This window comes from Chroicocephalus ridibundus, chromosome 3, assembly GCF_963924245.1.
Source record: "Chroicocephalus ridibundus chromosome 3, bChrRid1.1, whole genome shotgun sequence".
In the NCBI taxonomy this organism is placed as follows: domain Eukaryota; kingdom Metazoa; phylum Chordata; class Aves; order Charadriiformes; family Laridae; genus Chroicocephalus; species Chroicocephalus ridibundus.
Genome location: NC_086286.1, coordinates 80,105,033 through 80,130,762, shown reverse-complemented (window position 1 = coordinate 80,130,762; position 25,730 = coordinate 80,105,033). Strand labels below are relative to the sequence as shown.

The window sequence follows — 25,730 nt, the reverse complement described above, 5'->3', positions numbered from 1 at the left end:
CATCTCTGGCAAAATGGTAAGTTTAAAAACAGACCAACAGCCATAGACCCCTCAAAGCACTTCACCACCACCAGCAGCGATAGGGGGCGTGGAAGGAACAGGGTCTCCCGATTACTGCCAAAACCACGACTAGCCTACCTGCCTAAATGCTGTGCTGGGAATTACATAATTAGAGTAATTATCAGTTACAGATTGATTTTGTTCTGTGCTTCTGCTCAGATTAGTTATGCCATGAGAGATTTGCCCTATTAAGATTAAGGTACTGGTCTTGAGACAGCAACGTGACTACTTAATTCAGGAAAAGCGTACAGGTTCTGAGAATGAACTAGATTGTTCACCTTATTAATATATATTATTACTCAGAACTAGGAAAGGCCACGGAAAAAAGGACAGCACAAGCTTTATCTGGACAATTAGATAAAAGGTGTGCCTCAGCCCTTCAAGACTTAGTTAAAATATCTGGAAAATAAAAGCTCCAAGATCTCCAAACCAAAAACGCTGCTGGCTGTTCCTCTTATCCCAAGAGTGAGGGGTGTTCCGCAAAAGTCACAACTACATTCTTAACATGGTTATCACGTAGAAATACCTAAGGGACATTAGGACATTTCTTGACTGCATATTAACAGGCAGAGTATGAAGGAATAAAAGAGGCTTTGCTAAAACAACACTTTTTTTTTTTAGTTATGCACCCTTTGTGAGCTTTTAAGGAAACCAAATGCTATGTACCAATTCATGTTCAAGCGTAATTTACCAGTAAAGGACTGACTGAGGGCAGAATAATGATTACAGATACTTTATTTTTTACTAATTACATCAATCACTGTTTTTCCACGTGCATGTCCTCCTTCCAATTTCAGAAAGGCCTTTGGAACTTCAGAAAAAGAGAAGACTTGATCAATAACTGGTTGAATCTAGAGAATAAAGAAAAAAGTGTCATTACATTAGGAATAAAATAACATCTCACCTTCACATTTCAAAACTGTATGGAGAAAGAGGGGAAGTTTATAGTATTTAGGGCAGAAGTTGCCAAATGATGTAGTCACTAGCTTTTAACTTTTTTCAGGGACCCCTCTGCATGCAGGAGAAGGCTTTTTGCTGCTCTTTCCCCAAGTTTTGAAACATCTCTATTAGCCCAGTTTGGAGCTCTCACTGGAGACTCTTAACAATAAAGTCATCATGCCAGGCTCTAACTTTTAAGTCCCTTTAAAAGATGACATTGTGATTCAGCTTTTTGTTGTCCATAATGATACACTGAGGAAAAGGAAGAAACTTTTTTTTTTGTTTCTCATATTTGTCTACTATTTTTCTTGTTAAACCCAAGATTTTCAAGAGGTCAGGTGTTTAAAGATACTTATGAAACTAGTGCCTGTTTGCATCAGTACGTGCCTCAGTACCCTTACAAGCCTTGGCCACAAGTGAAGTACAAAAAAAACGAGTCCACAAACATTTGTTGCTGAATCATTTAGATACACTTGAAAATTCAGCCACTGTGTATTCCAATAGGCATACCTCATTAAGCCCAGCTTGCATCAACTGCTATTTCGGCATTAATTTTGTAGAGTAGCCTTCTGGATTGTTTTAGACTCATTTCTAATACTGAAGGCGAAACAACCCTATTCACTGTCCCCATTAACTAAGGAGTCCAAAAACCCTATGAGCACTTTCTTTAGACATCGTCGTGTACTGACAGAGGCGTAAGAAATCCCAGCTGCTTCTGAAAAAGACTTGTTGCTGACAGTCTAAGGGAGGAGACTTTTTCTACTGTCAAGTTCTGCATCAGCCTTCCAAAGGCTAAAATAAGCTCTGTGTACAAAAGTACCTCCCACACCCCCTCCCAAAGATCCTGCCTACCCCCTCGAGTTGGTCTCTTGCCGTGGATGCCTTACCACCAGCCCAGTGCATTTTCTCACACTGACGAGCTGATGCTAATCCTCCTATCGGAGGAAAACATTAACAGTAGATGAGTCTGCAGCTAGCTCGCACAGTGATGAAGATCTGAAGTAACAAAGAGCCAAACACCCTATTTACTGCGCTGGAAAAAGATCCTTGTTACTTGTGTCAGTGAAAAAACACCTTCAGGCTTTTTCCTCGCAGCTACTACCGTGCACTCTGTCTTGATGAATACTCCAGAGGTGGCAACTGCCCTCTCCTGGTAGGACATGCATCTTGCTAAACAGAAAAGGAATACAACAGCAATAAGGAGACGCACAATTTGCCAGCATCAGAACAGTGCCATCTTTCAGAGGGCTTGCTTGCTTTTCCCAGAAGGCAAGGGGTACACACTCGGACATGCTGCTTAGAAGGTGGAAGTGCAGCACTACCAAGAAAAGGTTTTCATACGCACCCGTTTTCCCAGCAGCAGCACTGACCACCCAGCACCCTCCCCAACAGCACAACAAATGCAGTCTTCTTGTCGTCGTCTGTGCTCACGTAGGTCCTTTTCTCAACTCAGTTTTATTTCTATTCATGCGCAGTGCCTTACCTTGAAGCCCATTCTTTGCACTAAAATAACTACTGGTTTTGCTTATATAGTAACAGTAATCCAAATCATCAGTAATCTAACTATTACACTGCAGTATCGCCCATTCTTGTCACTAAATTTTCCATTTTATTTTGTCAAAGCAAGCTTGGCAGTAGTGTGAAACTTTACATGGCAGAAAAGTAGGAATGAGTGAACCCCCTCCAAAGAAAAAGTGAGAATTAGCGGCCAAATCACTAGGAGAGCAACTGTGCAAATAAATACATTCAACCTTGCCTCAAACTTGCCCTGCTGCAGGGTGCAAGGCTGGGTAATTTCTTCCCCTTGTTCTGCCAGGACAATCCCTGTAAACAAACCTCTAGCAAAAGGAATAGTAACACGCGGCACAGGAGCCCAGAAAGATACTGTGCAACACCTGCTGCTGCTCACCTGGGGGACAAATAGGGGGCACAAATGATCAAGACAAAGTCATGTTTGGTCAGCATGCAGCACAGAATGGAAATGTCATCTCGGGCATCAGCAAAGCAGCAAAAACACTGAATGAGATCATGGCTTTGGGTAAACTGAGCACCCGAGTAAACTGCAGCTGCCGTGACTATCAGCAGGAGGAACGTGCTGCTGATCAGCAGTGACTGTTTTGATGAAGACCAACCCTTGCTTTCGTAGCAGAAGCCTGGGAACAAAACAATGCAGCAACCTTGGTGAGCCAAACACAAGCGCAGCACTTGTACAAGTACTTATTGTTAATGGCAGTTACATACAAAGCTGTGCTTCTGTTAAGAAAAAAAAAGAGAGAATACAGAAACTCAGGCTGCTGGAGCATGGACACGGATGACCCGAGCAGGGCAAGAGGCTGGGAGGAGGGGAAAGGTATTCAGGGAAGCAAGCAGTGCAGCTGCACGAGGGATTCCAGGGAAAGGCAGAAGTTAATTTCAGACACGTGCAGCAGCTGAGAAAAAAATGAACAAGGCCCTTTAATGTTCTGCTACCCACAGTCATTTATTGTAGGTTGCAGCTTATAACCCTGACAGAGCGAGGTATGTTATGTCCTCAGCCTGTTAGGTAAAGTTCAAAGGACCGCATTTGAAAAGTGGTGACACAGGGATTCAGAGGAACCCTGAATTCAGCCTCACAGTTCAAAACACCGTGTGTATTGCAGCCACCACACGCTCAAAGCCCATCTGCTACATTGATGTAACCTCCAGCTCCATTTAAACGCTGGCTTTAGGCAGTGCTATAGAGAGACATGAATACTAAATTGATGATCCTGACAATCTAGAGCATTAAACGTTTTATCTGGCTGGCTGGTCAGTCCCATTGTTTGAATAACCCTGAAAGGGCTGACCGTGTTGCAGCACAGTGATTCACTCAGCCTTTACCATAATCCACTGACTAAGATAAAATTTCTTCCTGTGAACAGACAAACAAGTAGGGGAGCGTCTGCTGTTTGTTGAATGTGTGATAATAAATGGAGATTAACTGGATAATAAAAACACTGCCTATTTACAGCCACACATCAGTTCCTTGCCAGAGGACACCTATTTGTTCAGGGAAAAGGGATTAAACTAAAGTCTGAGAGAGAAAGGATTACACACACCCGCATTGAAATGTTTATCTGAAAACAGACTGGGCCTGAAAGGTATTTTCTTCCTCTTCATTCTCTCCGAAGCAGGACATACTATAGAAATGAATCTCAGGTCTCTTGAAATGAACTCATGTGTTTGGAAAAATAGAGAGAGTAATTGCTGACGCTGATTAAGGCTATCCGACATAGAGCACAGAAGCGGCACCACAGCCAATCCAGCTCTGAACGCAGCAGGCAGCGAACAGGCACTGGCAGGAGCTGACTGGTCAGCAGGAACACGCTCCTGCTAATGGCAAAGCCCACCCATGCAGGGCCCTATCTCTGTATTAGCAAGGACAGTCTGAATTTATCAGGAGGGGACAAGCGAGAAAACATGAAGGGAATGAAGACAGCTTTGACCCTCGCATTAGCAACAAGTCGCTCCACTCAGTGTGGAGCTGCTTCCTGCCACTGGAGGGAGAGCTAGAGCCTTGAAATCCTCAGGAGAGAGACAACCGGACTGAGAGGCCCTCAGAGCAAGCCTAGCTCAAAGCAGAAAAGAAAATTAAGTCCCCCCTCCAAGGGCAATGACAGTGCATTGGCTCTCCCCCAGGTTTGTAAAGGATGGCCATGTCAAAGCCGCAGGGCAGCCCTGCTTTGCAGAGTGCCTCCCTCCCGGCTGCTGCCTCCCAGTGCACGCACCCTACTTACGCCTTGGTAAGCAGCCATGAGCACACTCATGTGTACATGCTTTGGAAAAGACTTGCTTGTGCACAGAACAAGAGCTGTGATGTGCTCCACCAGACCTCAAAATCCTCTTGAGGGCTTGCCATTTTGACTAGCTGAGTTAGAAGATAAAGGCTGTCTTCCTTCAGAAATTACTACCATGCCCAAATGCAGTATAGATGAGCACAAATGCAGAGCTTGATACTCTCCTTTGGCTTTCAGTAAGTCTCCCTTCAATGACAAGAAGAGGTTTGAACATAAATCATTATGAAGAACAGTCCCTGTCCTGTAATTAAACATTTAGTTATCTGTTCAGCACTTTATTGTCATCTCATGGAAAACATACTGTATTGGGACACTGCTGTTCCCGTCATTTCTTCCCTTTAGCCGAGCATCTCCTTCTCTGCTGTACTCCAGTTCCATGTTCTTTGGGTCTTAATCCCACCCCTTTCTTCAGCCTTCCTTCCTCTTAAAGTGGTGTGCAACAATGTATGCTCAGCTTCGTATTGCTTTCCATCATTATGTTCTGGGGTCAACCCTCACTGAAGACAAAGATTAAAGTTCTTATCTTCTGGAACATCTGGCTCTGGTCATGTGTTGTATGGGTAGCTTTGCAACTATACAGTACTATATTTTTGATTAACTTATATTTTGGAGAATACGTACTTTCATCCAACAGCACATTAAAGGATACGTGATAACTTCTATCCCAAATACCTAACAGAAGTAAAAATGATCCCCCGATCCAGTCTCATATGCTCATAAGAACAATGGTGGTGCAGTGGTTAAGACGTGGGAATGGAAAGCATGTGTCCTGGGGTCTACTCCCACAGGCATCTTACAAACAAGTGTATTACCAGGTTTTGCACGTTTTTCAAGGCAAGGTACGTTGTTTCACATCAAGCCTCTGACAGTACCCCACAATAACTCATGAGTATCATTTACAATTATTAAAATACCAGAAGACAAATCCCAGTTAAGCAGGCTATCAGGGTATGGTCTGGAGTGTAGAAAAGGCTTAAAAAAAAAATCTCTAGTTCATTAATTGGCCCTGGCGGAACAGCTTCTATAGAACACAATGAAGAGCAGTAAGAAACTGGAACAAGCCCAGAACTGTAGTGTGTGCCAGCCTAGCCCAAGCTTAAATTAGTAGAAGTGAGGAAGATCCTGGGTTTAGTTACCCACTGAACCACGCCAAAAAACTTACTAACTAAAGGAAAGAGCAACTCTCTCTTCTGGAATCCCCTAGCAGTCATGTTCATGGTAGTTGTCCTCATATGTAGGCTGGTAATTACTGCTACCATATAATTGAGACAGAACAAACTTATGTACAGTTTTTTTTATATATATATATGTGAGTATATATATACTTATAGATGAAAGCATATTATGTATTTTATATATATATTAGAAGAACAGTCCTACATGGCCTGCATCTCCCCAGCTCTCAGCAAATTAAACTCACGACAGACAAGAGCTGTCTTGTTGACGCCACATTTCACCACTGTGCTAGACATAATTCCCTCCTACACTAGGAGACTAGAGCTCAGAACACTAGGACTGACTTTTGACAGAATATGCAATTACATCAGGCTGAGGCAAAACATTTGATTAAATCCCTGGTATATGACAAATTTTTTCCAGACCTCATCATGGTTTATGTGAGCTTACATATTCAAGACCCTATCTCTCCACAGTATGCAAAATTTCCATTAAGTCTTCTTCACAGACATTTTCTGATGTAATCACACAGCACTTTCATAAAGAGCATAAGCAAGCTACCATGTCCTGGAGGAAGAGGAGCAGATGTGTTTTAATAAAAATCACAGTGGTTTTTTTTGGTGGCCGTGACAAAATGCAGATAGAAGTTCCCTTTGGAAGAGAACGGACTGAACAGAGCTTTTGGCAACCTCTCCTTGATCAACATCTCTGGGCTCTAGCCAACCAACCTGGCAAGCAAAAGCACTGCAACAAGAAAACATAAAGTTTTTTAAAAAAAGAAGAAAAAAAAGTGCGAGCTTTGCAATTTAGCATGGAGAAAGATGGCCGTCGGAATGAGTGTGAGTGACTAAAGAGAGCGGGGAGAAGGACTGATCTGTAGTCAATTTAGACATTTAAGTACAGAATTGCTACCCTAGTGTCCTTTTTCAGATAGGGACAGTGAAGCAGGCACCACCCAAGGACGAGTCACCTTGGCTACCTTAAGATACCTTAGCGCAGCCATAAAGACAAAGACTGGGATTACTGCAGAGAAGGCCACATCCAGAGATGCCAGATTTGGAAAACATTCAAGGACTCACTATGTTACATTAGCTGTTTGATACTCATACAGATGAGAGAAATCTGCAACAATTGTGCAACAAAGGCCAGGGAAAAAGTTATTTGCAGAACTGTAACAAGATGAATTGGAAACAAATCAATACACATGGGTTAAGATAGATAGAATCAAGAATTCGTGATAACCTATACTAGCAGGAGGAATGTAAGCCATCTCAAATCATCGCCATCCAAACAACTCAAAACCCAAGTAATATCAAAGTGGATGACCATATCCATTTGTGTTATTTACTTCCTGAATAGCAAAGACTAGCAATAGAAAACAATTGAATTCCACATTTTAACAGGGCATCTCAGAGCAAATCACCAAAGGTAGATAAAGTCCTCATTAGTAGATAGAGAAATTACACTAGCAAAAGGTTTTGTGATTTGCCCAGCGTCGCACAGGAAGACAGCAGCAGAGCCAAAGAACAGTCAACGTCCTGTCCTCCAAACCACAGCAGCAGGTGCTAAGTCCGAAGCATCTGGTGTCTTCAGCAAAATGTATCATCAACACTAGGCACAAATTACATTAATATAGGCATGCAATTGTTTTTCTTATTTGTGCCTGCGCTGTAACATTTATCTAGAAAGCAAGCAACACAGAGAATGATCATTTCATGATCGGAGACTCTACCTGTCCTTTAGCCTTCCTTCTGCAAAATCAACTTTCACCCATCAGCCCATTGGAAGAAAAGAGCATTAAGCCACCCGAAATACTGCACACACACACACACGCACTGCATTTAAATGGCACTGAATTTCACATTTCTGTAGGGCTGCATGTTAACCCACGTCCTATCATGGTCCAGCAGGAATATACAACATACTTAGTGCTCCCCCTTACGACACTAAGGAGTCTTTTCAGCCTCCATCAGGCAACGTAAGTTATGAGAGCTTGGTGTATTTTCACAAGGACTAAATGGCACATGCTTAGAAAGGAGGAAAAAGTTTAAAAAGTAGCAAAAAACAAGACTGTCAACGTTAAATCCACAATGTTGACCACAAATACATCAAACTGATTCCTAAGAAGCCTTTCAGTGATGATGCTGGCAGCAGAGACCAGTGACAATGCTTCAGCAAACCGGGTGCCAGCAGATCTGTGTCCTGAACTCGAGGCCCTGCTGATTTCAGTTGTCTTTAGATGAGAACCTTGTAATTCACCAGGAACGTTCTGCCATGGAAAGAGATCCCCAACTTCATCAACTCATGTTAAGCCAGTCTTTACTGGCTCGTAATTAACTGGCGGAGTTCAACTCACAACAGGGACTTCCCAGCAGTTCAGAAAGTAGCCAGTATCTCTAAAATTTCATGAGGAAATACTTGATTTCCTCTGTGCCCACTTCTGAGGCATCAGCCTCCCACCCGCTCAGTCCTACAACAGCCTCTTTGCAAGATGTCCAGCTGCAAGGCAGAGAAAACAGCTCATAAACTGAAAATGGTTTTACAACCCTCAGAACTGAGCTGATGTGCAGGTAAATTACAAAAGGAAAATTACTCTCCTTCCTTGCACTACCAGCTCATCAAATCCTCTCCTCCCCATTAAAAAAGGCTGTTGAAAGAACTCCTCATAGCTGACATTTTGCAAATCTTTATTCCTTGCTGCAAAGATCACCCATGTGAAAACCGGGCATCTTTAAACAAAATGCCCTTTTTTCTCATTCTTCATCCACGGAAGGATTGAGAATACTTTTGCTTTCGCAAAAGATTCACTCATCAGAACTAAAAACCTGTGTTGCTGCAAAAGAAATAAAAGAAAAAACCCTGATAAATCAGTATGTTCTGTAACTGCTTCAGGGGTATATACTCTTCAAAGCTTCACTCACTGTAACATCATCTCTTTAAATCATCAGCTCTTTTTAATTTCCTTCATTTAAATCGCCCCTCATGATTATACTTTCCTGAAAAAAGCCTCTCATTTTCAGAAGCTCTCCAATTGCTCTCCTATTCACACTTAATACAATCTCACGTCTGTAACAGAAAAGGCGATTCACTGAAATTTCAAAATAACTAAATCTTCCTTACTCAAAACTGTATTCACTCAAAACTAAGAAGTTCAACTACATGACCTCATTTTCCTGGTTTCCCGAAGTCTTCTTGCTACACGGTTATTCTTTGTGTTTTGTTTTTTTCCAATTCTCATTTATTCCTTCCTAGTCAAACATAAATATTTCTTTTCACTTAGTTAGGAGATTATGGTACACTTCCTCCAGTAATTCTCTCCTGCCTTTTTTCCAAACACCTGCTCTTCTGAATGGATGATTTGTCCATTTAAGAGAACTCTAGTGCCTAGACAATAAAGGTCATAGTCTTTTTAACATCTGTCAAAATACAACACATCTGTGTCTTATAAAATACTGATGATAGCACGGGTGTTTACAACATTTTACAAAATAGAGTAAAATGCTGCTAGAATAATGACTATGCAGATAAACAGTCTGACATTATGACCTGTTTTTGCACACAGAATAAAAGACCAAGCAAACATCTTTGTCCTCGCGATCATCTTACAACAAAAAGTACATCGGGACATTTATATATGTATGACGTACATTTTAAATGGCATTACCATTCACCTGTCCAGATTATTAGGCAGAGAACACCAATTAAGCCCTATCTCTATTGCATAAACAGGTGTTTCTCAAGAGGCTTTCATGGGCATATTCTGCATTTGTTTTGCACACAAGGTAGGAGCGGAACACAAAACAAATTGCGAGTGGCTAAGAATCAGGACAAACGGTAAGAACGAAGACAAGGGCGTTTCTGTTTCTTAGTCAATTATAATTTAGTAGTGTGACTGGATGCAATCACAGGATGAGGAGCATCTCCTAGGGTTTCTTTCTAGACCATGGGATAATGCCTACAGCGCTGGACATAATGCAAAGCAGAGTGGTGCAGAGCTGTAGCCAGGAACACACTTCCTCACAGCTTATTTGCTGATGCAGCCTCTATTTATGAGTAGGTAACTTTTTAGGCAACAGACTTTCTACTAGCTGTGTCAGCAGCACACTGGACACGACAGAGGAATAGGAGCGGCTGAATCCAGGAAAATTTTTATTCCTATCAGCAGCACTGAGGTGGCAAATGGAAGCAATCAGGCCTTAAGTACGACAGCAATTTATTGACTCTTCTCCAAACTCTGGAGCACAATGCATAGGGAAAAAGGAGATCAATGCTCAAACTCTGAGAGATCTAAATTTATTAATATGCACAAATTTTGAGCACAAGATGGCCTGACAGTTCACATGCTGGGATTTACCAGCGGTCATGACAGACTCTGCTTCCTCTTCTGCTTAGGTACCATACAGAAAGATTAACAGCAGTTGTCCATATTCCCAACTCTGGGAATTTTGGCAACGTGAAATTATCCAAGGGAGGACACTGCACCACACAGTCCAATAAACAGGCAATCAACTGCTCACTCTCATACACATTTTGTAACAAGCTCATAAAGCTGAATTCAGATCCAAAAAGCAATAAGCTATCTGCCACTTCATGCCTTTCCCCCAAGGCCACTAAGAGATTCCCCGAAAGCTTATGAACGCTCACAATATTCCACGTCACTGTGCTGAATTAGCGCAAGCGTTATACTCTGAAGCACTGAAATAATGAAACACAAGATTCTTGTCACCACTCTGCCGATGCAGATCGCCTATGACCTGCAATAACCTGAATATTCTAGTTCTGCACACATTAGGGGCAGGACTCCTGATCATCCAGGCTAGGCAACTTTGCATATGCAGATACACGCAGTCATGTTTATCCTGACCAAATGAACCAAATGAGGCCTCTTAAAACATATCATTTTCAACACTAAGTTCGTGCTAAATGATTCCCACCGGCAAAAATAAACAATCGTGGACATTCTTTCCTCATAACTCGGTAAACTTTGTGTTTTTAAAAACAGGTAGGGTGGAGAGGGAGAAGGCAGAACAGTCTTAACGATTATGAACTCCTAAATTCCATGCCAAAGGTAGAAATTAGAAACTGGAGCAAGTAAATTCTTAACTAGTTTTCCTCACTGTGACTCTTATAACATTTTTATTCCCTAACTGTGAACGACAACCATTTTGAGTCAAAGCAGCACCTCTTTCAGCACAAATACCCAAATAACCATTACTGACATACCTTTCCAGAATCAACTAGTTCTGCTATTTCATCCAAACTTGGGCCACTTGGCATAAAAAACGCCCACCGATAATGGACTCCTTTAAAGAGATGCTGCAAGAAAGATCACAAATATATTAGAAAATCATGAGAAGAAACTGAAACTGGAACTGAAATTAATGACAGAAGCGCTAGAGAAGTAACTGAAGGAAAAGACATGGAAATTATACGCTAGTTTCTGAAAAAAAAAAAAAAAAAGTCACTAAGCATGTGGATTAAATGTACAGATGGGATGTTGTATTACCGCAATAGGATCAGGGTGAATTTTGTGTCCAATTGCACAAGTCAGCTAGTTGAGAAAAACAACCACCTTGACTCTGCAGCTAGAAACAGCATTATTTATTACGTAAGAGAGAAATGGTGCTATATAATTACATTCACAAAGAGGGCGAAATAAACGCAGCCATGTGACATTTAGAACCTTCCACCTCAGTGTCAGTGATTAAATTTTCCACAATCCCATCTGCCAAAGGTACCACCATCCAATGACAGATGGCAGCTCACATGAAAAGCATTTTGGGAAGAACTCACAAGCTCAAGTCAAGACCACCTCCTCTGAGTAGATCATTACAGGAAAAAGAGCCATCATCTGCCAGAGAGAGATGATTTTTAATACATGGCATACGATGCTCCTCATCATGGAAACATGCACACTGAGAAATAATATTACATTATTTCTTCCCAGCCTTTTAATTTTGTTTTTGAGCTTTCCTTTGAAAGTATTGGTGCAGGACTTAGAATCTCATTCAACCATGCCATTACAGGAATACCATAGCAACTGCTTGAAAAGCACTCATTTGGAGAGCAAGTACACACGTTGAGAGAAGAAAGAGAAAAGTTCTCAAAAGCCTCACTGATCTGGCCACTGGCAGAACGTTTTAAGATCCACTTATGAAAACTAGAAAAATCAGTATCACCATCCAGACATACGAACATGAAAGAGATGAAAAGACTTTCTAGCCACCCTCAACCAATTTTATTACTCTCTGGTGCTGGAATAGGATGAAGAGAATCAGTCATGGAACAATGTTTTGAGAGAAAGAAAGCCTGACCAGCCTAAAGCAAGCAGCAAAATTAGCCTGACTTCAATGAGGCAGGGATTTGCTCTGTTTACTGTGAAACGCGAGCTGTCAGCAGGACTCACTAGGGAAGCCATATGGAAAAGGCCACAATGAAAAGCACTATAAAGACGCAAAACTTCAAAGCACCTCAGACTACCACATACACCAATCAGCACCACCCCAATGCATTTTTTTTTTCAGTACAAGAAAGAAGGAAAGAATAAAAATGCATCTGAAGTATCCTTAATGATATATGAGGAAAATAAAGCAGATGCCTCTAGATGAGCCACATGACTAGCATCCAAGCCACAAAGGAAGCCACTAGGCTACTACATCATATTAAAATATATAGGATTTTGTCAAATACCTTTACAGTTTTGGAACCAACAGTGACTCCTGTTTGTAGCATTCCATCAGCCACTCCAAGTTTGTCCATATTGATCAGGAAAGGTGTCACCAAGGTAACATATGTTGCTCCTGACCATTTCTTCAGGAGATCTAGAGCCCACTTCTCAGTGGATCCACCAACATTATCTAGGATGAAATCAAATCTGCAGACATGTAAACAACAGGTTTAAAATCATGATATGGGAAAAACAATTTCATCATAATTACGCTAATTCATATCAGAAACTGGCTATAGTTTACATTTCTATCTGTCACTCCAATGCAATAAAATAATCTGCCTGCAAGACAGCGGCACGAAAGTCCCAAAATTTCCGCTAAATCCCAGTTTTACTGTTCAACGGGAGTACATTCGCTGCACAGCAGACACAGGCTATTTAGATAACTTAAACTGCACTTAAACTCCAAAAAGTAGACTCTTAGATGCACAACTACATTCAGTACTTGCTTAAAGCCTTCTAGAACTCTATCTCTTCAGCCCTCCCACTAAGACTACTGGTACAGTCTTGAGGTCTAGTCCTAGCATTGAACAATATAGTATGTGCATGTAAAAACTAGTCTGGACTCACGCCCGGAGTAGGAACATCTCCTGTACATGCTGTACTCACGTGAAAGTCAGTTTCAGTGGCCAAAGTTACATAAAAAATATTCTCTACTCTACTCCATCTTATCTGCTCACATCTTTCCTGTGACCCAATTCTCAGCTTCACTTCTAAAAGTCTTTTTTGACTTCCGTATTTGTTTGAGGGCCATTTTACCTCTACTGGCAGCTCTTTTCCACCTATTCGACAAAGAACCTAACAATGCAAAGGGTCTAAAACCTTCCTTCCCTCCATGAATGGGTATATGCAGCCTCTGGCAACAAGCCACAGTTTCAGCATTCCTTCTCATTATCCCAGCACGTGAGCTTTTTCATCTGTATATTTTCAGCAATCTCCAGATTGCAACAGAAATGCATATACACATGCATCTAACCTAAATAACCTACAAATAAGAGGGAAAATAAGCAAATTAAATAGAAAAGTTCTTATCTCTGGAAAGACAGTTTTCCTGCCTGTCTTCCAAGGATGTGATTTCATGTTACAGTTCAGTCAACCTAACAGTTACCTGCCAACAAGAGAAATTAAAATCATGAAAACTAATGCTCTGGGAAAAACTAGCCCACTCTGGGGTCTGAAGAGTCAGTACAACTGAAAACGGGAGGGAAAGAAGACCATTCCCCTAGTGGTCTTACCCGTATCACAAAACTGTACCCTAAGACAGTGCTGTTGACAGCTTCTAAAAAGGGTCACTTGCTAGAATGGGTGTTTAGCATTTAAGATGTTGAACTGCACAAAGGCAAATTTAGCGCTGCTTGCAAACTGCTAAGTTAGTTGCTGCACACCCTCCCCATACGGTCAGTGACAGTAACCTCACAGTTGACTTCAGGCCTGCTGACAACCACACCATAGTTAAAGGGCACATGCCTTCTCAGTTATCTATCTTAGTTATCTATCTTACTGATAACTATCTTAGTTATCAGTAAGATTCTTTCGTAGATTGAACAGCTTCTATTTCCTCTCCCAGAAAGTTAATGTGATCTAACTAAAAGGAGCAGTGTAAATAACACATTCAAATACAAATCACAGTAGACTAAACAGATGGAAAGATTACAAAACGAAAAAAGACTTCAGTTTTAGAGAAAACCCTCAAGCTAGTTTAAACACAGCTATGACAAGCTAAGTGTAATTGTTTATCAGAGACAGCCACGCACAATGGTACAGAAGAGAAATTTAGCCACTGTGCAACTCAGCTGGGAGTAAAGACCTTCAGGCAAGTCACTTAACTGCTTCATGACACAGTTCTTCCCTCTAGAAGATCAATTTTACTATTTGCTAACCTCACACAGGATTTCTGAGACTTGTTTTAATTTATTCATGCTTTGTAAATGTTCCAAGAACCTTGGAGGGAAGGTGACAGAACTGTTCGAATCCCAGTCATTGAAGAGAACCACGTGAAAGTGAACTTGCCTCCACAAGCCCAATTAACTCACTTAGTCTTACAATGAAAGATATTGGGATATTCACTTGGCAAACTGCATTCAAAAAGGGATGGGATGAATTTGCTTTACAAAGTAACACTTTAGAAATGGGGAAGAAACAAAAAAAAAAAGAGGGAGTTCTGATAGACTGGAGTAAAGTAACCAAAAGGCAGAAGGTCTGACCACCAACTCCTTCATCTCAATATAAGCAACACAAACACGTACAAGGGTAATGTTTTAAGTTGCTCTTCCAGATTTCCAGATTTGTAATCAATCACATCATCTGCTCCAAGCTTTTTCATCAGCGTGCTGGCATCATGAGAACAAACTGCTGTTACATGAGCACCCCAGGCCTTCAGTAGCTAAAAACGAGTATAAAAAAAACAAAAGTCCAGAGTTTAAAATTGAGTGAAACATTGAGAACCACTTAAAAAGCCAAAGTCTCATTATGTTTATATAATAAATTAGGACCTTTAGTAGGGAGTAGGGAGACTAGGCTCCAACACAGGGTAACTTGTCACACATCCCACAGACAAACAGTGGTTAGAATTTATCAATATTTAAGGAGGTTTTGGGGAGGGGGGAGTTGGTGTGGTGGAAGGAGGGTGGTTTTTTAGTGCCACTTACAGATATCAGGTCTCTGGATAAATAAGACTTTAAATAAAATACTCAGTTTACCATCTGAATCTGACAGCTAAATGTATACCAAGAGGTATTGCCCAAGTTAACAATCCACAAAACTGTCACCAGATCAACCATTAAATATTATTAAATATTTAAAATTAAAATATTTTATATTCCTACCTGCTCATTAAGTATTTCATATATCTATCTCACTTTAAATGGCTTAAATGTTAATAATGAGAAAAAGAAGGAAGTCATCTGTGATTTACCACAGGGAGGATGTCAGGTTATCTTCTACTCCAAAAGCTATAGCAAAGTGAAGGATTTTTCTAGTTATTTATCTCTTTTGTAATCTCATTTTTCATTCACGTTAATTAATCCAGAATAAATGTAAAAAAGATTAATGTAGCTTACTCACAATTAATCAGGTAGAAATCACAACTAGTCAGTGGCTGGTCAGCCTTTCGTACTGATCTAATTTAGCCACGTGCTTTACCATGGATCAGGCAAACAGCATACCACTGGAAACTCTCCTGTAAGCCTCTTTAAAACAACTGTTTATGGTCTAGTAACATGTAACACAGTGATGCAATCGCCAAACTTCTACATTTTTTTCCTATTCTCAAGAGAAAGATGTTTCAGCGTAAGATGACACCAATTAGGATCAAAATCCCCAAATTAAACGACAGCATGAAAAGAGGATGTTCCACAACAAATGGATCAGTAAAAGAGCACGTTGACTCTCCAAAGTTGAAAGCTACTGGAATGAAGACAGCCAAAAGGGCAGCAGGGCAAAGACAGTGAGGGAAAGTTAATCTTAAACCACTGCTCTTTACATATACTGCACATAAAAGCCTGGTGCCTCTCCTATCATTTGACCACCTACAACAGTTATGGTAGATGATACATTCTCAATCTACGCATACACCAAGTTCTTTTCATATTTATGGAGCAGAGCGGACTGAAAGATAACGGAAACAGGCTACATATTTCAAGTTGGACCAATCAGACTTCCTGCACGCAAACTGTGAAATGTGATCTTTCACTACCTACATTCACCACTCTTTTCTTTGAAAGTCCCTGCTTCCTACTTTAAAGTAATAAAACATAACAAATCAAAAGCAATAAACCTGAAAATATTTCAGTTTTGGAAATATCGATCAGATGTATCAGACAGATCGATCAGTAGCTTGCTATTTCACTATTCCTTCTCACAATTCCCTTCTGTTAAATTTTTTTTCATATTGAATAGTTTGAAGGTGGATCCTGGGCATGCTGGTTTATATTACCTGTACAGCAAAAGTACCAACTCCTCCTGAAGCTCCTAATATTAATACTCTGTAAAACAAAATTAAAATATATTAAAAAGTTCTTTAAATAAACTCCATAGTAACTATGTATTCTAATGCTTCTTATACATCGCTGACACCAAATTATTTTAAGCAAAAGATTGTATTTGTCATTCAATGTTACTTAGTGGTTAACTCTTCAGATAACCAATAATGTGACTTAACATTGTTGATCATCTTTCCTATGCCAAGAGCATTACCTCAGCACAGCCAAAGAGACTTCCTTGTATGTGCTTTCCACTAAATCCAGGCAGGGGAGCTGTCAGGCAGTAACATTTATCACCCAAAACCCCTGTCCCTCACTTGCTCAAACATAATTGTTCAGTTTGGGACAAAATCAATTACGAGTCTTTCTGTCTCCCAGACTCCACTGCTGTATCTCTTAAAGAAAAAAAATCTGATTCACCAACATTTTATACAAATTGTTGTTATCTAAAAGTAGTTTAGTATCACATTATTTAGGGAGACTGGGAACTTCAGAATACATACAACATAATTTTCCCATATTGCATAACATTTATCTAACAGAAAGACAAAAATGCAATGAAGTAGCAACACCATAATCAAGTTTAAGTTCTATTAAATGAAGATATCTGCCTTTTTCTTCAGAAAAAAGGCAGTAGAATTTTTCTAGTTCACTACATCTCTACAAGACCCTGTAAATGCCAGGTTGTGGAAACTGGCAAACAAGGAAGAAAATGAAAGAGGAAATTACCAAATTATTAGCAAGTGAGAGTTCATTTTAAATGCACGCACTACCCTAAATGTCATAAAAATTAATGCAAGTTTAGTTGTGTGAGAACCTTACTGCTAGCAGCCTAATCACTGTTCTAAAATTTCATCTGGATATTTTATTAAATAACTCAACTTCAGAAAGTGAATTAGTAAGAAAGCCTTGCTGCCGAAGTTACTAACAGTACTTGGACTTTGGGCCCATTTGCTAATTCTAGGCCAAAAGGAAGATCCAAGAGGAAGTCTTGGCATAGGCTTGGGGAACATCATGTTTCTCAGAACTTCTGTTTGCCAGAAAAATTTCAGTATCTTCAGAAGCTGCTGGTGTTCCTGTTTTAAATCTTACTGTGCTAGATGTTGAAGGAAATTGCTTTTCACAGTGCAAAATTGTAATATACAACCTGGAGTCTCAGTTTACAAAAATTCTTTGAAGTAACCTAAGAGACTTGGCTTTGGTCACAGTATCCATTTAAAAATGCATCCTCTTTTGTAACTGATCAGATTCTGTTCCCTCCTATTTCACTGATACAAGCTGCAAAATTCAGATTAAGAATCTGAAACCACAATGCCCGCAGCTTTTAAATCTGCACTTATCCTCAGAACCATGCTTCTAAGGACACATGCCTGAAGCAACATTCATATTTAAATTTTGTGATACTTGAAAAGGCTCAGGGATGCTACACTCAAGATATTGGGTTAAGCCCATCTTTATCGTTACAAAGGACAGCTACAATTAAATCCTTTCAAAAAAACCTTGTCAAACTGCCTTTCCAATTTTACTCCATGCTTAAAAGGGCATTTCTTCCACTACAAATTTGGGAGAAAGCTGTCATTTTAAAATGTACACTTTGCTCAAGGATTTAGGAAACAATATCAGTTTTGGGAGGCTGCTTGGCTAGGACTTCTTTTTATTTTCTCCTTCAATAAAAGCCCTTGAGATTCTTCAGTAGAAATACTTTCCAGATCTGATTTGTTCCTATGTTATGTGGGCTATTTTCTCCCAGACCTTCGAATTTTTAAAACTCTCTCCGTATATTGTGACTTTAAGAAAGCTCTTTGCTTCAGAGACAAACTACGTCTGCACAGGAGGTCCATGTGCTGCAGCTCAACAGATCAGCATTTTTACAGCACTGAGGACAGCAAGACATCTTGTTTGGCACAACACAAGGAAGTGGGGAAGGGTTTGAAGGTGCAGGACCTCTTAGGACGGTACTGAAGGACCACAGATGGTGGAAAGTGCCAAAGCACAGTTTGTTCGCATTGCCTGGGGAAAACACAGCCAGGGGAAAACATATCAGATAAACTACTTGTTTCACTGCAAAGGTGAGGTCAGGAGTAAACTAATATATAAGCATGTGCACGAGGGAACAAACTAATGAAATATTTGGTCTGAAGAGAGATCCAACAGAACCAATTCTCTCGAAAGAACAAAACAAACATTCATACCCTAGGCTTTGCGCCCTTTTGACAGAAGCACATAATTCAAGCCAGCATTCAACAAGCCCCATATGAGGCTCTGGCGGTTGAAATAATCAGAGAGTCAGCAGATCTCTCCAGATGAGCATGCCATGGGATTTGAGAGTTTAGCCCTTCTGCCTGGACCCTGCTTGGAACTATGGTGTGGTCAGAAACTAGCGTCAGAGAGCCAGGAGCACTTTCAGCTCCCGGTGTCTCCCCTCCACCAAAAGACACAGGGGGTGGGCAGTGGGTGTACAGATCAAGGATTAACATTTCCTCCAGATTATAAACAAGTAACAATTTTCAGTGACTCAGCTACATGCCAAATAAAAATATTTATTGAATAAATATATCAATTGTGTATGTATATAAATTTATATATAACATATATTATATAAATTTGTATATATAAATATAAAATTAAATTGCATTTGATTATGCCAACAAAATGTCCCTAAGAGATTTATTCCTGTATCAAGAAGCATTTATCCTATCAAGAAGTTTTACGATCTACACTCACTTTGTACTTCTCAACAGATAAAATGATGAAATGACACATAGACTTTAAAAAAATATATTTTCTAGAGGTATTATATCATTCAAATTTTCATTGCAACAATAAAAACCAGGAGTACATTTAATAGCTTACAGTAACAAAATCCAGCACCTCTCTCCAGCATACTTAAACAAATAAAATACTGACTCTGTATTTATGTAAAAGACCTCTACATAATATTAATATAAATGTTTTCAAGAACTTCTCAAACTGTCAGGTTTGGGTTTTTTTATCATGCTTTTTGTGAATACAGCAAGCAAGATATTTAACAGTTGTTGTTGGACAAACAATCTCTTTTCTACTGAATCTGGACACTGGCACATATGAGAAGCTCTCCTTATCCACAGAGAACTCCAAAATAACAGAGTCATTCTGAACGTTTTGGATAACAAGAACATTCACTTTCGGCTCGTGCAAGAATACCAACATAAATTACAGTTGCACAGCATAAAAGTTATGGAGAAATGACTGGAGTTACAGTGAAGTAGGAGACATGAACAATGTGAGCACACTTCAGGTAACTTGCGAAAACAAAATTTGTGAAAGTGTGCGCAGATGCAGCAGATACTCCTGCCAGATCAACGTACAGACTGATAGCGAGTATGTCTGGTTAGCCCACCCTTCCACCTTAAAGAGGCAAAGAAAACAATACACACCAATAGAAAAATCTCGCTGTTTCTAAGATGTCTTAACACTGCAATAAAGTATCAGTGAAGTAGCTTTCATCAAGGAATACAGCTGCTCTTTCAAAATAAGACACACTCTTGTGTGTATACACACCCTTCTACATAGCTATTTACATACACCTACAGGAGACAAAAAGACCAACATAAAATCACATATGTACGTAACTTCTTACCAAACATTAAATTATTTCAAGAAATTAAGAAACATTATGTAAATTTTTGTATTTTAAAATTATTGCCTTGAGAGAGTAATGTATAGCTCTGCTATACAGCTCTGCTGTTTTTACAATTCAAAACTTCTAGATGGGAAACATCATAATTTTGTAAGTACATTAAACTGTTTTTTGCCGACAGAGCAACTAAATATTTATTTGGAACATAAAAGTAAATGTTAAATGTAAAGACACGATATAAATGCAGTTTGAATTTCACTTTTAACAATCTAATCACTTACCTGAAGATTGGAAAGATACTTTAAACAAGGCTAGCTTATCAACATATCTTTAGGTTAATTCTATTTACATGTGAAACCTAAGATAATAAAAAAGTCAAAATACTGAAAAATAAAAAAGGCAGCAACGTATCTAGAATTTTGTCACTAGCTGGAAGGTAATTTCAGTAACGCTTCTTTGAAATTGCTTTAAATTTTGCAATTTCATTTTCTCAAAGCATTATTTATCTTTAGAACAAACAATAACTTGATATTTTCGTGATGAAATTTACCGTGACATATGAACAACCACTCACTCAATTATCTGCTGAAGATGCGGATGAAGAATTTAAATAGATCTAGTGTCCTTTGCAATGTGTTGCACTACAACAGCAACACCTAAGATAAGAGGAGGTCAGGCATATATGTCCTGCTGACCAGTAATTACTCTCTGACCTAAATTTTTGGTGCAGCATAGTAATTTTCATGATTATTTTTCAATTCCAGTATTTTTACTTTTGCCCTTCTTTCCGTTCTGAACATTTTGCTATCTATTTATACAAACATCCATAGGCCAAAATAACTGCAAATTTCAATTATCAGGAAAAAAATGGTATCTGCTCCAATCTTTTCAATGCATTTTTTCTCTTCTGTCCTCCATCTGCCATTGTCAGATTAACAGGCCGATAAACAAAGCCAATTTTTCTATTTGATTTGGCTGCTCATCTTGCACGTTTTCCTCTTCTCTTCTGCATTCCTGACCTCATCAAAGTTCTGATGAGAACTTCTACAGGTCAAATGAGACACAGTCACCTGCTCATTTTTTTCTAAAAAGCTGGAAAACCAGTCTGTTCCAAATGGCCCACATATGTAGGAACTGAGTGAACCCCACCTCTGTGGCTGAGAGGACTTTTTGTGAGCTGCCAAAATAACTCAAAGAGAGGATGTTGCATTTAGAGAGCTGTCATAGCAGGCAGAAAGGCAAAGTCCCTATAAATTCCTAGAGATACCATCCTGAAATTCTTTATATAGTCCTATGCATTAGATACACATTGGACTACCTCTGTGTAGTCACTATATAGAGAAGGAGAGCAGCAAGTGACTAGAGACACTTCAGTGAGGGTCCTTGTCTGAACTTCCCTTGAAAGAAGCCTCCCTCAGCAGTTGTGTAGACTGAACCTAGCATCTTCAGGCCAGCTGGTCTTTGTGAATATCATGGTATAACAGTCTTCATCACTGTTGGACATGTTTTAGAAGCAGCTAATCAGTGTAAAAATGAAACACTAAGTTTTAGCATCAGAACTATTTCCTTACCTTTTCCCACCACAATTACTTTTGTTCAGTCCTCCAACTTGGTTAACTGCAGACCAGGCTGTGAGACCTACGTATGGTAAGGAGGCAGCTTCTGTGTGACTGAGACACTTTGGCTTGAAAGACACCTGAAATAAAAGCAACCGTATCCAAGTCACACAGCAGATCTTACGTGACACTGAAATATTCAACCAAGCTTTACTGAATTGCAGATTGTGTATTCCACATTTTCAATTATCTTCATAACTACCTGGAGTCTAAATCAATCCAAGCACTAAGAAATAAACAGTTACTTAGACAATGAAGAAAAAAAAATACCAGTCTAAAATTTTTGGGTTTTGTCTGTTAGCCACATTTATGAAGGTTTACCTCGTTTCCACTAGCTACCACAAACTCTGAGAGAGTGCCCTGTTTCCATGGAGGAATTGCTGCCCACACCTAAAACCAAACAGAAAACAACTATGAATTTTTGTGACGTAGCGCATGATCATACCTACACAGAAAAGTCTTCTTCGTTAAAATAATCTTTTTTCCAATTTGCAGAATGTCTTTACTATTGCTTATCAGAAACCAGTTTAGCTTACTCTTTACACAAAAGACATCACAAGACTGACTAAATGAAGGACTGCAGAGCTACGTAAATAAATTGTACTATACACTGTGTACAAGACATAATTTTTCAAAAACCCCAAACTACTTCCATGCCAAGAAAGCCCACATTGGAGGGGATGAGGCTAGCGGGAGCAGAATCAGAACTTCTATACTAAAACTGGTGAAATGTGAAAGCAAACTGGTGAAGGTGAAAGCAAACAATAACAGTATTTATGTGGGGACTCATGAAGTGGTTCTTGGGTTATGCCAGAGTTCCTATCCTAAGTTACTCAAGAAAAAAATAACAACTAACCCCTTCCTGTTAGAATTCTGTCTTGAGTCAAAAATGAAGGAGCATCTTGAGTGTGCACTTATAAATAAATAAATAAATTCCTCTCTTGCTGCCACTGAAATGGACCAAAAATTAAAAAACAGAAGGGAAATTAACTTGCAGAAGCAAGTCTGGGAAAGACCACATTTTTCAGAGAAAAATCAGTAGGGAAGAAAGCATTCTAGAAATTTACTGCCAGATTGTCCTCATTCAGAGTGTAACAACATTAAAGAAAAAGAATTTTCTTAAGAGGAAAATGAAAGCTGAACATCTTATAGCATATTTTATCTATACATTTTAGAAAAAGAGATATTGGAAGTACCACCTCATCTCCAGGTTTGAAATAAGACACACTCAGTCCACATTCCATAATAACACCAGAGACATCTCGACCAAGTGTTAGTGGAAATTCAGTGTCCATGCTTTTGATTTTCAGGGGATCTCGCTTCATATTTAGTGCAGTTGCACCATAACCACCTGCAAAACATGAAATTAACCATGACACACCACACTGTGTTTTCATTTATTAATTGGACAATTGCAATTAGAAAGCATTGTCTGTACCTAATGTGCCTCATTTCTGTTATACATTAAGCATGCAAAAAATCCACAATACTTTATATTTTTACAGAATTTACAACTAAAGAGCAAATCTCATTCTGGCTTATTTGTTCATGAAACGGCTCTCCATTATAAAAATATATAGTATGGTGAACACTGTCAGAAATTCTAAGTCTGCTGGAAATACTCTATTTTCCAACAGCATCATGTAGCTACAAATCCAAAAGAACTCCAAGCAACAAATCCAAGAACTCCATTTGTCTTTTCAAATAAAGTACTATAAAAAGCAACATGAGCATCACTGTAAAAAATATTAAGGCACATCCCCTAAGATGAGGAACCTGAACTTCTGTTCACAGAATGGTAGGGGCTGGAAGGGACCTCTGGAGATCATCTAGTCCAACCCCCCTGCCAGAGCAGGGTCACCCAGAGCAGGTTGCACAGGGACGCGTCCAGGTGGGTTTGGAATGTCTCCAGAGATGAGACTCCACCACCTCTCTGGGCAGCCTGCTCCAGTGCTCTGCCACTCTCGAAGTAAGGAAAGTTCCTCCTCATGTTTAGGTGAAACTTCCTATTTTCAAGTTTGTGCCCATTGCCCCTTGTCCTGTCACTGGGCACCACTGAAGGGAATTAAGTAAATTAAACAGGTCCAGGGCACAGGCTGAGCACTGGTACTTAGCTATTTGCAGTGCTCAGTTTTTAGCCTGGTGCATGGCACAGTTTTGGCTGGGGCCCAGTAAGCAATAGCTAAATGCTGTGAACTCTCAGAATCACCCATCTAAAACTCTGCTCAGCCTAAAAAAAGTCTGCATTCGGGCATGTATGCCCTTCCAAGTGTTTGGACAAGTCTGCCTAGATGCCCTATTACGCTAGAGTTTTAATACTGAAAAGAAAAGAGAGAGACACAAAAGCAGGCACCTTGAAAGCAGGATGAAAGTGTAGTTTCTTCCAAATACTTTTACAGATTCAAAATACTAGTTGCACTTCAAGTGAGTCATTCAACAGGAATCCTCAGACAGCAAATGTCCCATAATCAAACCCACAACCATATACAAAGATTTTTAAAAATGTAGAGACCCCAAACACAAATTACAGCTCTGTCGGTAGGCTGCCTGCAGGTATCTCTGCATGCGCTCCTGAATCTTATTTGATATGCAAGATTACTTCTCAACATGAAATATAAGGTTGTCTACTACTGCAACTTCCTTCTTCTATTTTGGACATTGAAATCGAGGAAAAAACTGGTTAAATGGGTCAAATACGAAGAGTCAGTCAAAGATGTAGAGGACAGGAGGTACTCAGATGACAATTCAGGATGAAGACACATGACGACAAACAGCATGGTCTGGACTAGGTCACACGTGCCATCTTTGAGCCAACTTTGACCTTCAGTCCCATTCACCTCAAAGAGATGGGAAAATCCAGGACATCTCAGGGGAAATGGCTGCTCCTTGGAAGGGCGAGTCTCTTGGTCAAGGGAGTACCACCACCCAGATGGTGGGGACAGGGGAGAAGGCCAGGAGGCAAACCCTGCCATGGTTATGCTACTATCAAAGGGAAGCTGACTTGGGAACTTCAAGGCTGCAGAGGACAGCAATTAGTCACTCAGATTAAAAGCTTCCCCCGGCAATACACACACTCTCCTCTTCAGAAAGACTTTTTGTACCGTTTTTACCCTAAGAACTTGGGAAAGTAAGTGTCCAAGAGATGGGTTTCCCACAGGGACAGGGGGCAACAAGTGCTTCAAGGGGGTCCCTCTTGACACCGCCGCGACAGGTGCCTCCCGGGGCAGGCTGGTGACAACGTCTCCACAGTTTTGGACGCCGGGGGACATGTGGAAGCCGCGCTCCTAAGCACACCCCCTGCCATCACGCCAGCCAGGCCCCGGCCCCTCGGGCCCGGCACTTACTTCTCATGCTAAGGTCGATGGGGTTCAGGCTGGCGGCGTGAACCTTAATGATGACCTCGTTGGGGAAGTGGATGGTGGGGAACACCATGTCCCGGGTGAAGCGCAGCACGTCGTTGTGGCCGTACCGGTCTATGACCCAGGAGGGCATGGCCGACCGCGCCCGCGGAGAGGCGCGGAGGCCGCGGATCGGCGGCGACTGCACGCCCGCCCGCGCCGCTCCGCGCAGCGCCCGCCCGCTCGCCGCCCCCCGTGACAGCATGGCTGGGGGAGCCGAGCCGAGCCGAGCCGAGCCGAGCCGGGCCGGGCCGGGCCGGGCCGGGCCGGGCCGAGCCGAGCCGAGCCGAGCCGAGCCACGCAGCGGGCACCCGCGCGGAATCGGTCTGGGACGCGGCAGTTCCCGCTCCCCTCCGCCCTCAGTCACAGAGACCCGGCTCGGCCTGCCCTACCCTCCTCT

The 25,730-nt window shown here is 40.7% G+C and overlaps 1 protein-coding gene across 1 annotated transcript; it reads right to left on the bottom strand.

Moving 5' to 3' along the window:
- Positions 1–777: 777 nt before the first annotated feature.
- On the bottom strand, positions 778–25,727 carry RTN4IP1 (reticulon 4 interacting protein 1). The gene is made up of 9 exons (XM_063329855.1): positions 25,277–25,727; positions 23,132–23,283; positions 22,254–22,322; positions 21,888–22,012; positions 16,652–16,700; positions 14,964–15,100; positions 12,681–12,864; positions 11,214–11,306; positions 778–911 (listed from the first exon to the last, which is right to left on the bottom strand). The coding sequence occupies exons 1-9, from the start codon at positions 25,533–25,535 to the stop codon at positions 795–797; spliced, it is 1,185 nt and encodes a 394-aa protein (XP_063185925.1). The 5' UTR covers positions 25,536–25,727; the 3' UTR covers positions 778–794.
- Positions 25,728–25,730: the final 3 nt, after the last annotated feature.